Source organism: Lonchura striata, chromosome Z (assembly GCF_050655825.1).
Source record: "Lonchura striata isolate lonStrDom1 chromosome Z, ASM5065582v1, whole genome shotgun sequence".
NCBI lineage: Eukaryota > Metazoa > Chordata > Aves > Passeriformes > Estrildidae > Lonchura > Lonchura striata.
In genome coordinates, this window is record NC_140740.1 from 86,194,839 (window position 1) to 86,208,391 (window position 13,553).

The 13,553-nt window shown below is 43.8% G+C and overlaps 1 protein-coding gene across 4 annotated transcripts in view; it reads right to left on the bottom strand.

The window, feature by feature from the left end:
* Positions 1–1,050: 1,050 nt before the first annotated feature.
* The window catches only part of MYO5B (myosin VB), a 143,753-nt gene continuing 131,250 nt past the window's right edge, over positions 1,051–13,553 (bottom strand). For all 4 annotated transcript variants that reach the window (XM_031507268.3, XM_031507269.3, XM_085566994.1 and 1 more), the window contains 10 exons: positions 12,006–12,204; positions 11,219–11,312; positions 10,080–10,223; positions 8,822–8,973; positions 8,387–8,476; positions 5,981–6,131; positions 4,938–5,217; positions 4,199–4,373; positions 3,129–3,209; positions 1,051–2,355 (listed from right to left, as the gene is read on the bottom strand). In XM_031507268.3, coding sequence (XP_031363128.2) covers positions 2,203–2,355; positions 3,129–3,209; positions 4,199–4,373; positions 4,938–5,217; positions 5,981–6,131; positions 8,387–8,476; positions 8,822–8,973; positions 10,080–10,223; positions 11,219–11,312; positions 12,006–12,204 — 1,519 coding nt within the window. In that variant the 3' untranslated portion in view covers positions 1,051–2,202. The remainder of the gene's footprint in view (positions 2,356–3,128; positions 3,210–4,198; positions 4,374–4,937; positions 5,218–5,980; positions 6,132–8,386; positions 8,477–8,821; positions 8,974–10,079; positions 10,224–11,218; positions 11,313–12,005; positions 12,205–13,553) is intronic.

Sequence of the window (13,553 nt, forward strand, 5' to 3'; positions counted from 1 at the left end):
GGTGGCAGGGCTTGCTGGGCACGGGCAGCAGACTGGTGGCATTACCCTCATTGTATAGCCAGGGGAGATGAAGGCACTACTGAAGACACAGCAGAGGAGAGGACTGCCCAAGGACTGCAATTTGGAGACAGTCCTGGCTCTTTACAAGCAAAATATCTGTAATTCCATGGGTGATGGTTAAGGGGGAAAATTACTTTTTAGCCTGAAGTCTGTCCTTCAGTGGTAACAGTTGCTCTGAACTATAGTCTCAGTTTGAATCAAGGTACTTACCCACTGGCATAGACCAATATAATTCTGCACAGCACTCAACAGTTTCTTTTAAAATGTGCTTTTTTGGATAGTCATATACATATATAGTACATACAGGACTATTGCAGTTTGTATATACACCGATTATATACATGATGTCTGAATCACAATACGCTCCTTGCCTAGAAAGGAAACTGCAGCAGACAGGAGTTAGTGTATCTTAAAGAAACTTCACATTCTACTTTGAATCTCTGAACAGACAGCCTACCTGGTCATAAATTTGCTGTTTGGATTTACACCAATTAAAAAGAGTCAGATAGAGAGAGTGGATTTTTCATAGAAAGCTTTTAGTCATGACGGAGCTGCAGACCACAGAAGGAGCCACAAAAGCAGGTGAGTTAAGACTGATTTAAGACTATTGTGGAAGTGGAGAGGGCAGAATGCTGGCAGCCACACATCCTGGCTGCAGTTTGGCACGTCGTGCTATGGCAGAGGCATCCCCACGCTGAGCAGTCGTGGAGCAGCACTGACCCTCAGGAACCCACCTCCTCCTTCCCTGCCCAGCAGTCACCGAGAGCTCAGTGTCTGCTAGCAAGGACCAAAGGAAAAACCAATGGCTTGTCTCCTTCAACATCTGTGTGCTGAGGTCAGAGGGTTGGTTTGGTTTAGTTTGTAAGTCTGATTAAAAAAAAAACAAAACTAACAGAATTTGAACTGAAAGCAATTATTCATTTAAGGTTGTTGTAGTTTGGGTTCACTCTTAAAGAAATGGCTTACATTTCTAACATACTACCTGACAGCTTTTCTTTTTTTTTTTTTTCTTTTTTTCTTTTTTTTTTTTCTTTTTTTTTTTTTCTTTTTTGTGTTAGAACACTTCATCACTTTTAGAACTATTTTAATTTTTCAAATATTCTTCATTTATCCAAGCTGTGTATTGGCATGATTCATAATGTTTTTGGATGGCTACTGAACTGAATGGAGTTTTTCCCTGGACAGCTACAGCTAGGATTAACCCATTTTTGAACACAGGGCTGGATGATTAAACTGGGTTCCTTAGCATGATGTAGGTATGGGATTCTGACACTGGCCATGTAAGAGGTCCAAGAACCTTGACAGCCACTGGATGAAAGTGTTTGACACTTGAAAGCACAAGGAAAGATAACAGTAGGGAGCAGGATGATGCTATACTAGAAGCAGAAGGTTTAAGGCAGTCCTTTGCATCATAATTGTTTTACCAGGACAAACCCTTTGCTAATGTAAATTTGGTAACATAAGAAAGTCCAACAGAACAAATTCCTGCCAATTTATCTAAACTTCCATGAAGCAGATGCACTGAATGCATTTAGGAGGAGCAACAACATTTCTCAAACATGCCATCTCTGACAGATTCCACATCAGTGGAAACAAGAAGCATCCCAGCCCTTTTACCTTTATGGTGTGATAAATTCTGCAATTTACCTTTTCAATTCACTATCATGAATGCAGTTACTAGCAAGAACTGAAGGCAGAACTGCATGTTCTGTTATTCATACACATAAACCCACCTGCTACTAGACAAATAACACACCCTTAAAGGCAGCACAAGTATCTCAAATTTTGTTTTTGTCATAGACACCTGTGAAAATTAAAATAAGCTGTCTCCCACTTCCTGGCTTTTGGAGATGATTATGGGCTTTGAACTATGTCAACATAAAATCAAGCAATAAAAAATAAAAAAAATCTTTTTTTCAAGTATCCTTATTTCTGAGCTGCAAATTACAAAAAAAAAAAAAATCACATACAGACCAGTGTCTTTTTTAGTGTACGTTTTAGCATCCATTTGTTACTGAGTACTGGTTCTTCCATAAGCCTGTTTGGTCCATATTTAAAGAGCTCTTTAATTCTTTTTACGATTTTTTTTATTTTGTTGCTGGAAGTCTCTGGGTGTGAGAGGTGAGCTTAATTCTACTTTCTTCAGACTTTATTGAGAAAATCCAAGTTGAGAGAAGCAGGGAGATGAATGGAGTCCATGGTGATGGCGGATGGGTTGAATGGGAACAGAACTGGGAACATGTACTTGAAGTCTATCAGCAGGTGTGTAGGGTCATTCCGTTCTTGCAACTGCGTCTGTTGGGTGTGGGAGAAGAAAACAGATTTAGCATCAGTTGTTGCTTTTTCTTGTTGTGTTTAACACCATGAAAGGTTTTGAGAATGTGCATCATTTTATAGGTACTGCAGGAAATGGTGAGAACTATTCTGTTCTTTTCTGCAGCACCTTTCCTTCTGAGCAAGTGTTGACAGGAACTTCTATACAGACTTAGGAAACACTGCTTCAGGAGAACCTGGTTATATTTTCTACATGACCACAAAGATACAGGACATGGAAACAAGATGATCCCCTCAGCAAAGCAAAACCAGGACTACATGTTATCAGCAGACCACCTTTGATTCAGCTGTTCAACCATGGTGATATGTTCTGGGGGTATTGAACATATGCCCTTCCTTTTCCTCCCTGGTCCTTGTGAGCATTAAAAAGTTTTTGGCTTTAATTTGTTTATTTTTCCTTTATGCCAATTTCTACCTCCTATCTCAGAAGTTACTCAATTTCACCAATGCTTTGTTGACTTCTGCAACTGTAATCTTTGGTGGTGTTGCTACTGAAGAGCTGAATTAGCTGAGCTTGGGATTTGGCTTCTTGTTGCCCTCTGTGATTAGCAGCCTGGTTATCCCTGCAGCTGTGTGCTGTAAGTGTGTGTGCACACACAGGGCACTGAATTCAGGACAATCTGCAGCAGCATTTCTTTTATAAAATGCCCAAGTTAGCTGTGATTTAATACAGATGCCACTAGAACTACAGAGATGTAATTTGTGCCCTCCAATTGACAGTCCTTTAAATTTACCTGTATGTTTCGTATGAAAGCTACTGTCACACGTTCTTCAAACTCGTTCACAGGAGTGTAGAGATTAAGTATCTTTACAATCTGTTAAAAAGAAAACATGGTTACAGTCATGAGAAGCCAAACTTCTCCAGAACAGAAAGCACCAGCAGCAGGTTGTCGTATGGCCACAAGTCTGCCGTGACAAAACAGAGAAAAGCAGCACAAATATCACCCTGGTGTTTTTCTTTGCCTGCTGTAAGGTATTGCAAGATCTATGGACCTGTCAAAATCACTTCTTATGGGAACATCTGTAAATTGGCAACAGACTTGGACAACAGCTTTACACAGGGACTCCACCCTGGTTGGCACATGGTGACATGGATGACTTCTGATGTCACCTCTACAATACTTCTCTTGACACTCCCTCACTCCTGCTCCTCCCCTCCCTCAGCTTTTCTCAAAAATGCATGTTCAGGACAGGGTGATGCAGATACATTAGAAAGGCTCTCCAAGAACCACTGGAAATCAGCTCACACCTCCCACTTCTCCCTTCCTACAATATTATCAAATTAAGGACAGGCAATCCAGCAGTAAAAAATGTCAGTTTATATCCTCCTGAAATGAAGTCTCAAAGTTCAAGGTCATATTCAGCCAGCCTAGGTTAGTACTTCTAAACCTCCTGCTCCAAACAGGAATCCTTGGTGGGCATCCTGCAGACACAGCCAGTTTAAGAGCTGGCAAAGGACAATAGGTGTGGGAATCATTAAAATCAGAGAATTTTGGGAAAGCTGCAAAAGGCTGGCCTCAGAGACAGCAGAACTGTGATTAGAGCTAGGCAGGTTTAAAATGCCAAGAATCTTACACAACAAATTCCTCAGGGCTGGGTTTCATCTCTGCACATTTCTGGAGCTCCAGTGCCATCAGTGACACTGTAAGAGACGGGCCACCACTGTGACCCCCTCTGCGAGGGGCCAAGATGCAACATCAGTCCCAAAGAGCACAAGTTGTGCCCACTGAAGAGCTGGCAGCAGGAGACCACCCTTTCCGACTCCTCAATTACCTGTGCTGTGAACACCTGCCCTGCTCCCTACCTGGTGGGTCGTGAGCGATGTGCACAAGGAGCAGATGGCCTCAGCATCCTCCGACGTTTTCTTTTTCAGCTGCAGGAGCTGTGCTGCCTGAATCAAGGGCTCCAAAGTTTGTGCTGCTCCACTCTGCTGCAGATTCTTCCCACGCAGCCATTCCTCCAGCTGGCTGATGTTAAACCTGGATAAGCAACAGAGACAAGATGTGAGCTCAGAGGTAAGAAGTAGTATCTTCAAAACTCCTCTTTGGAGCTCAAGGTATGTTGCAGTGCTGGTGTATATGGCATTTTGTGATGCGTATTTGTGATACACACATCAAGAGACAATCAGACCAAAGCTTAGTATTTAACAACTTAGAGTAAAATATATACTCCAGGTACCTTACAAATAGATGAATCATGTAACAGCCAAACAACAAAAGGGACAAATGCTTTTCTACAGCATTCAGATTCCTCCAAGTTTCAACAATTGAAATGAAGCTTTTAACCAGCTTTTAAATGCTAATGAGATCCTGCAAGATACCCAGATACCTTTGAGAATATCTACACAGAAAATGCTTTAGCTGTGCCCACTGTCCTCAAGGGAAGCACAGAAAGATCCAGTGTGAGAAGAGGAGAGGGCAGCAAAGAGAAAATCTAACTAATTTACACTGAGAAGTGCACTTTTTCCCCCTATTTTCCATCAATTTACAACATTAACAAAACTTCCCTAAGCAGGCACAGCCCTGCCCAAGCCCCAGCCCCACCTCAGCTGCATGCCCGTGCTCCATGAGCAGACATCCTTCCTCAGCAGGAGGTTGTTCAGGGTGATAGCGTTGATCATGTAGAAGAGCTGCTTGAACACCTGCTGGATGATCTCTGGGTCCAGGCCCTGGTCACACATGATGCTGTGGAATGTGTTCAGGTGGTGAATCATTTCATCCAAGCTGTAGCAGATGTCACCCACACTGGAGGAGTATTTCCTGTAGCCCACCGGTTTGACACTGGAAAGCCCTTGGATACTCTCATTTTCCAGCACAGCAGGCACTGAAAAGAGTGGGGGAAATGGGTTAAAAAGCCTGTATCCATCTATTTGTCACTAGAGGGAAGACCTGATCCCTCCATGGGCTGCAATGAGCACATCTCAGTCTCAGCGATGCACACCATGGATGCTGTGAGAACTGACAGCAGGACAGATCCATGAGTGCTGGTTTATTCTGATAATATGAAATAGTTAAAAACCACACACAAATATCATAGAAGTATACAAGTGTTTGGTTTGGAAGAGACCCTAAAGCCCATTTAGGTCAAACACCCCTGCCATGGGCAGGGACAACTTCCACCATCCCAGTTGCTCCAAGCCCTGTCCAGCCTGGGCTGGGACACTGCCAGGGATGGGCATTCCTCAGATGAATCCTCAAGGATTTGGATGAAGAGGTAACTTTTCTCATACCTTCTCTCACCCTCAACAGACAAGGTCTTTATGAGTCTTTTTCCTCTTCCCAGTCCTCTCCTCTCTTAAAATGTACATTTCCATCCATAAAAAGATTAACCACAAACCTGGTCTGGAGGAGAAAGCAGACCCAGCAGACCCACCAGCACAACCTCACCTCTTCCACTGCCTCCCCAACAGAAATAAAAGAGGTATCTTCTGGAATGGGAGGAAAAACCCTCATCCCTATTATCTCCTATCATGGGGGAAGATAAAAACTCTCTGGGTAATGCTGGCACTGTGCAAAAGTCTGAAAACCAGCTGGAGGAGATAATCTGGGCCAAGAAACACCCTGCTGAAGGGCAGCTGTGAGCTCACCGATCATGGGATGCAGGATGCCCTGTGCAATTTTGATGAGCTGCTGGTAGATCTGGATGGAGAGGTGGCCCAGCACCTGGCGGTACTCGGTCAGGTCGAAGTTCTTCAGGCAGTGCTCATTCTGCTTTGCCGTGTTTTGGGTCATGAAGCACTGAAAAGGAGGTTAAAACACCCAGGCTCATTATCCTACCCACTGACAGTCCATCAAAAACACTGCATTAAACCAACCCCCCTCCCCCTCTTGCAGGACAGTATACCAAAATATGTTACCAAAGTACATTTTAGAAAAGATCAAAACTCATAAATCACCTCTGAGTTACCCAGGCATTTGTTCATAAATTATTACTAGAGGACTGTCTTCTGAATAAAATCATTGAACTACCTGTTTTTCACTTTATCCTTAGCAAAGATCTGCACACTGAAACATATGAGTAGCAAAAGACATTTCAGGCCCTCTGAAACTACTTTTTTAGCTACATGTTTATCTATTTGGGCTCCAACTGTTTATGGAGAATAAAGTATTTTGAAATTAAGATTCTAGAAAATTGAAAAAAAATTATGACTGCATGTTATGTGCCTTGACAACATTTTAAATTGCTCTGAAATTCAGAAATCTGAAATAACTGAATTTGTTGCCTGTCTTTTGCTGATAGTGCTGATCTATAATCCTGCATTTGGCTGCCGTACACCCTCAGTTCTGGGCTCAGATATTAATACCAGTTTTAGTGGCAGAAGTTAATGAGATGTTTTAATTAACACAGATCCTTTAATTGCCTGTTCATACGGTTTGGTGTAAAAATGAGAACTCCAAAACTGTTGTTGGTTGCTGACTGGCAAAATGGAAAAATACAACATGCACCAATTTGAGTTGGTTTCACAATTTCCCCACTCTCTCAACTAATTCAAGAGCAAAATGCTCTTCACGTGACAGGACTGCATGTGGGCTGGGATTTTCTTTTTAACCTTTTCTTAAAAATAGGCCAGATTTAAAACTAAAGATAACAGTATCTTGCAAACTGCTCTGAAGTATTTCTCCCATTTATATTTTTCAACAAATTGCCAACAGAATTTGCAAACAGCTGGTTAATTTAACACAGTAAATCATGGAAAAGACTGTGTTTTAACCCAGCTGGTTTTCTGGAGAGGATTTTCTTTAAATGCAGTATAACTATCCAGACAGAAGAGGGCAAACAAGAGCACAACTGCTAGTAAGTATTCTCTAAAATATTTTAAATTTAATGTTTGATTTTAAATCTTCAAAATCCAGTGCTGAGGTTTTATACACAAGCCATTATCTTTTACATTTCCTGAATAGTTAATTTAATTTTATGAGTTTTTTTTTCCTTAGAGTTTAAATGCTCAATATAGCTAAATAAATATCTAAGAACTTTAAAAAAAAAACCAGCATTTGGGTCTGTTGAAAATTTTAATATGCGGAATACATATCTATAAGGATGGCAGAGTGCAATGTTCTAGGAGAACTGTGATAATCCCATTCTTTAAAGGGATCAGCTTTAATAAAGTTTATTCAACACAATGAAATATTGTTTAATGAAAAGCTGTGGGACAAATTAAAATCAGGAGAACAGCCTTCAAAATGGCCCACCAGAAAGAGCACAGAGAGGCTGGCAGAGCTGGGGCTGTTCCCCTGCACAAGAGAAGCTCCAGGGAGAGCTCAGAGCCCCTGCCAGGGCCTCAAGGGGCTCCAGGAGAGCTGCACAGGGACTGGGGACAAGGCAGGCAGGGACAGCACACAGGGAATGGCTCCCACTGCCAGAGGGCAGGCACAGATGGGAGATTGGGAATTAGGAATTGCTGGCTGGGAGGGTGGGCAGGCCCTGGCACAGGGTGCCCAGAGCAGCTGTGGCTGCCCCTGGATCCCTGGGAGTGTCCAAGTCCAAGATGGACAGGGCTTGGAGTAACCTGGGACAGTGGAAGGTGTTCCTGCCATGGCAGAGGGTGGTACTAAATGAGTTTTACTGTCCCTTCCCACCCAAACCATTCCATGGTTCTGTGACTCTCAAAGATATTGGGATATTGGGAATTAGGAATTGCTGGCTGGGAGGGTGGGCAGGCCCTGGCACAGGGTGCCCAGAGCAGCTGTGGCTGTCCCTGGATCCCTGGGAGTGTCCAAGGCCAGGCTGGATGGGACTTAGAGCAGCCTGCGACAGTGGAAAGTGTCCCTGTCCATGGCAGGTGATGGAATGAGATGGGATTTAAGGTCTGTTCCAACCCAAAACCCTTCTGTGCTTTTAGGAGCTCTCCCAGGAAAAGCTAGCTGTGCTATACCCAGATCACAGCACTGCCCAGATGAACAAGGAGGGCAGCCAGAGCTGCCCCACCCCACAGGCAGAGGGAAGCCCCCGGTGCCAGGAGGAGATGCCACCCCCCAGGCCGGGCTCTCACCTCCTCCCCGCTGTACTGCTTCAGGCAGTGCAGCAGGCGGCACATGTTCGCCAGCCAGAACGATGTCATCTCAAAGTCATCCTGGTGCTTCTGCAGAGACAAGTGAAAACACATGAGATACCCCCCTGCCTTTCAGTGGGGGGTGATGGCATCACAAAACTAACCAATTCTGAGTTTCCCCACCCAGAATCAGGCAGCTTTCCCTCTGCAGCTGGGCAGTATTAGCTGTTCTTCCCTTCAAACTTTTTTTTTTAACCTCTAATTTCAATCAATTTTATTGCTAAGTTCCCAATTCTCCTCACTCTTCTAAAAAGGGAGGCTCTAAGAGCAAACTGGCTTGAAAATCACCGTGAGAGCTGAATGTCACACACTTGGACATGGTTATTACCATCTGACAGCCTCTCAACCCCAAGACAAGAGCAAATGGACACCTGCCTTCAGCACTTTCTTAACACCGTTGATGGTGGAGGTGAGCAAGGAGTGCACCTTCTGGTCATCATTGATGTAATCTGCGTGTCTGATGCACATGTAGAGGATGTAAGCAGGAAGGCAGGGAACAGTAGCAGACACTGCCTGGGGTTTGAGATCTGGAAGATTTGACAGTTAAAAAAATTAAAAGATTTCACAAAAAAAGCAAACTTAAATTTCCCCAACTGACAAGTGAAGCAGAGAAACTCCAGAGCTGGAGTGTACCCAGGCAAACCCCTCTCCCTTCAGCCCTGGGAAAAATGGCATTTTGGCTCTGCAATTTGCATCCCTCTCTGCAGAGTGGACCCAGAGCCAGAGGTTCAGCTGCAGGACAGAGGGACCTGCCCCAGACCCTCAGCACTCAGGCTTGGAAGGGCAGCCCTGCCTGCACTGGTGTTTGTGACAACTCCCCATTTCTCCTTATAGATGCACAGAGGAGCCAGAGCTTCTCTACCCTGTAAAACTCAACCCAGCAGCACACAAACCACCTTAGAACAGCTCCCTGAAGTTTTCAGGAATACCTTGCACAATAAATCCTCTCCCTGAATGGATGAACACATTAAATCACTCCTTCCCTCAAGATATGGAATCCTAATGGCAGCTGTGGGCATTTGGAGCCTCTAAAGAACAAGCTTGTCTGATCAGGACAACTTCAGTGCCCACAGAAATGGGCCAGCACTGCTCTGTGAACACTTTTTGGATCCCCACTAGGCTCTGCTGGGGTTAGAGCTGTACTGAATACCAACACCTTGCCAGGAAAGCCTGACTGCACTGAGTGAGGGGATGCTGCAGCATGTGCAGTGCAGCCTGTGCAGTGCAGAAGAGCTCACAAGTTCATTGTCTGTTGTCTGTTACTGCCTCATAAACCGAGCTACCTTTGTTCCACGGCTGTGCCAGATCCCAGGGGTCTGTCCTTCTGCCACCCCCTCCCCATCTATCACCTCATATAAAGCTCAGCAAGTTGCTGCCTGCTCTAAAAACTGTAGTCTTGCTTTGCGTTTCCCATTTTTTGCTATCCCTAGGGGAGTGTGTCCCATCTGGTCTATCTGCTTAGTGCAGCGCTACTTTTCCTACCTAAACTGCCATCACCACAAACATGCAACACTAGAATGGATTAATTGAGATGATCTATTTGTCTTAACCTTACTTTTTTAATCTCAAGTTTACAAACTCTCCCAGGCACGAGAAGGAGCAGCCAGGTGGAGAAGCAGAGCAAGTTCCCCACCTGTAATGAGGTTTCGGATGAGGAGTGGCTCATCTTCTTTGTAATATTCCAGCATGCCCTGAAAATCCTTCTCCTTCCTCTGGACAGCAACCTGCATGTTCCGCTCGTGCAGCCTCCTCTCCACTGGCACCATTGTCTGGGATGCTGTGAAGAGAAAAGATTATCAACACCTGGCTGGCACATGGATATCAACAGCTATTCAGGCCCTCCACTGGCCTTAGTGCAGACACCAAGTCAAAGTTACTTCCCAATAATGTCATCAGCTTTGACGGACATATAAAAATATAAACAATCAGGTCCTGGATTACCAGTCCACAGAGTTGTGATGCTGAATGGAAGAAAAAGTGCAAAACTTGAACTTAGAAGAGGAAAAAAATGAAGCCATTTTTTATTTTCCGAGAGACCACAGGCTAGAAGGTAGCAACCCTAGTGAATGATTTTCACAGAGCCAGGCAAAAAGCAGACAGTCAATGCAAAATCCCTAAGCATGGCAACTTCTGTCTGTCTGCAAAGCTGCAAACCACAGTGGCACACTGCTGAAGTGCAATAAAGCAGAAGAGACCAGCATGCAAATACTGCAGCAAGCAGCATGCAAATCACACTGACAGAGAGCAGCTGGGCAAGCCGTGGAAACCCTCCAGTTACTCAGCTTAATTTCACTTAATGCCTGGTTTCCAGAAATTAACTCATGAGAATGGGGCTCTCTGATTAATCACGGCTTCTCCAGAGAGCAGGAAGTGCTTTCTATACAACACAGATTCCACATTTAAGGCATTTTATCATTAAGCAGAATATACATACACATTTTGATACTAAAGGGTTATAATCCCCCCTTCAGAACTGACAGATCAAAAAATTTTCCTGCTGGCCATGGGGCTCCTTTCTGTATCTCTGCCTGGGTCACTGCACTGACTGCAATGACAGCAGAAAATTTTCCTTAAATATCCTCCAAACCCTGGTACAGGGTCAGTGTCAGCTCAGTGCCTGCTGCTAGTTCAGTGACACAACAAGCAAAATCTTACTTTCATAGAAAGAAAAAGAGAAAAAAAACCTCAAAACCTGCAGATCTCCAAGATTGGCCACAGAAGTAAAACCCAAGTGAGTTCCCCCAACCCAGTATTTCCCAATGTTCAAGTCACCTTCAAAATCTTGGACCTTCTTCATGTAAATCTTCAGCTGCTTCTTCAGCTTCTTTTCATTCTTTTCCAACTTTTCCAGCAATTCTTTAAGATCCTGAAAGACAAAAGATACATTTAAAAGGAATCCCAACATTAAACCCAAGAACAACTCATTTGGGGTGAGTTAGGGGCTGGAGTCTGGTCTGTGCATCACCAAGGCACGATTTGAGCATCTCAGTGGAAGAGGAGCACACCCACAGCATTTAATCCTGGCTGCTAATCACATTTAAACAGTTTTATTTAGATACTGGTGTTGTTGAAAAAAGGCAAAAAATCAGGAGATGCCAACATTCCCTCCAGACTTTGCACACAGATACAGAAGGGGAGAAAGGGAAGATTTATGATGATCCAGGCCAACTTTTTGGAGTGGCAACTGCCTTTCCACACTTCCAATAAAAACAAGTAAGATGAAAAACCTGTGCTGCCTCTGTGCCTAACAGAGTAGACACGTCCCCAGTGATCTGATTTGGAAGGCAGTGCCACAAAGTAGACAGGCTTTAAAAAGCATTTTTTAAAAAATTAAAAATAAAGCATCTGTGTAGTAACAAAAGTCATACAGCCATGGAACATCAACTCAAGGCCAAGTGCCAACACTCCCAAATGCACCAGTGGAAGATGCTGATGGATTCTGCAGAGTTTAGGAAGGGTGAAAAGGATCCTAGTGCCCTTCCCTCCATATTATGCTTCATATCTCTTTCTCTCTAACCATTTTTTTCCCTCTTTCTGTGTTCTCAGCATAGCCTCTTACCAGGTTTTCATTGGTAAGACGTGTAATTTCTTGCTGAAGTCCAAACTCCACCTGGACCTCTGGAGAGAGCTGCAGAGTTTGCAGGAATGCCTGCTGCTGCTTCTCCAGCTCCTCTTGCATTAAATCCACCTGGTTTTTCAGAGCTTCCATCTCCTCCTCATGCTCCCTTCTCTGGTCCTGGAGCTGGGCTTCCAGCAACCTGAGAACAGGACCACACTGATCAGTCTGTGATGTCAGCGTGACAGTAGTAACCACCATTTGAGTTTAGATCCTTCAAAATCAGCCAGCTTGGGAGATATTCTGCCAATCTCCCTATAAAACTGACAAACAAGAAGCTATTATTGCCACGTTACTCTGTCATATGCTAAACTGCAGATGAAATACTTCTGAAATTAAGAGATATGAAATCAAATGTTGGGATTTTTAAAAAATAAATCCCAAAGCACCCTTTTTTATTTAACTGAATCAAACATCCAGGTTCCTTTACTTGCAAAGAGCAAATACACAGCAAGAAAGCAACACAGATCAGCACCTGCAGGTTTTGTCTTCAAAAGCTCAGCTTGAAGGACATTTGTTGCTGTGCTCCTTTCCTGTCAAACGTAAATTTTCACTCTTGTAAAATGCCATTTGCTAAGCCAGAATTCCTTTTTAAATCCAGTAGAAAATTGATTAATCACTGAGATGTTAACTGCAGACACATGTGCTGATGGTGATGGTGACAAACCTGGCAGGTGACATGGTAGTTGATTTTAAGTGTCCCCTACCCTCTGCCACATGGAAATCTCCCTTCAGCCCACCAGCTCTTGCCAGAAGATTGCAGTGACTCCAGAAGGTATAAGGACTTTGAGAGAAGGCTACCAAGCCAGAAGCTACAAAGTTGAGTCCCAAATTATACAGAACAGTGGTAGCCAAGAGAAGAAATGACCCAAGGGGACGACCAAGCCCCTGCCCCTGCTGCAGCCCACGGATGTGCCTGGTCAGAGCTGTGGTCACCTCACAGCCAGCTCAGGGTCTTCTGACACTGGATGCAAACAGCAATCCTCAAAGATGAGGAGGATTCTGCTGTTGACAGCTCCACACTGACCCAGGACACACACAGACACAGAGCCACAACTCGCTCTGGTCCACTGGGAAATTGATTGTGATACACTCCTGTCAACTGTTTCCCTACAGGAACAACTATGCACGGAATTTTTTTGTTACTGTTTTGGCATTTTTCTGTAACAAATTTATAAAAGAGTGCATGCTTTCAGGGAAGATTCCTGGATGAAAAGTACTCATCATCTCCAGGTTATTTTGTGTGGTTGTTGTTTTTCTGCCTTAAGAAAATTTAACAACACAGTCTCTACTCCCACATCCCAGCACAAGACAGAAAAGCATGTTTTCCACCTATAGAAACATGAGCAATAATGCAGTCAGCCTCATAATCCTGTCAGGAGTTATATTCTTAATGGGCTTGGAAAATACAGACCCGCCATGAAATAAGTATTAAGTATATAATTTTCATTTTATTTCTTCATACTGGGATTAGTTGGGATTCAGTCTGGA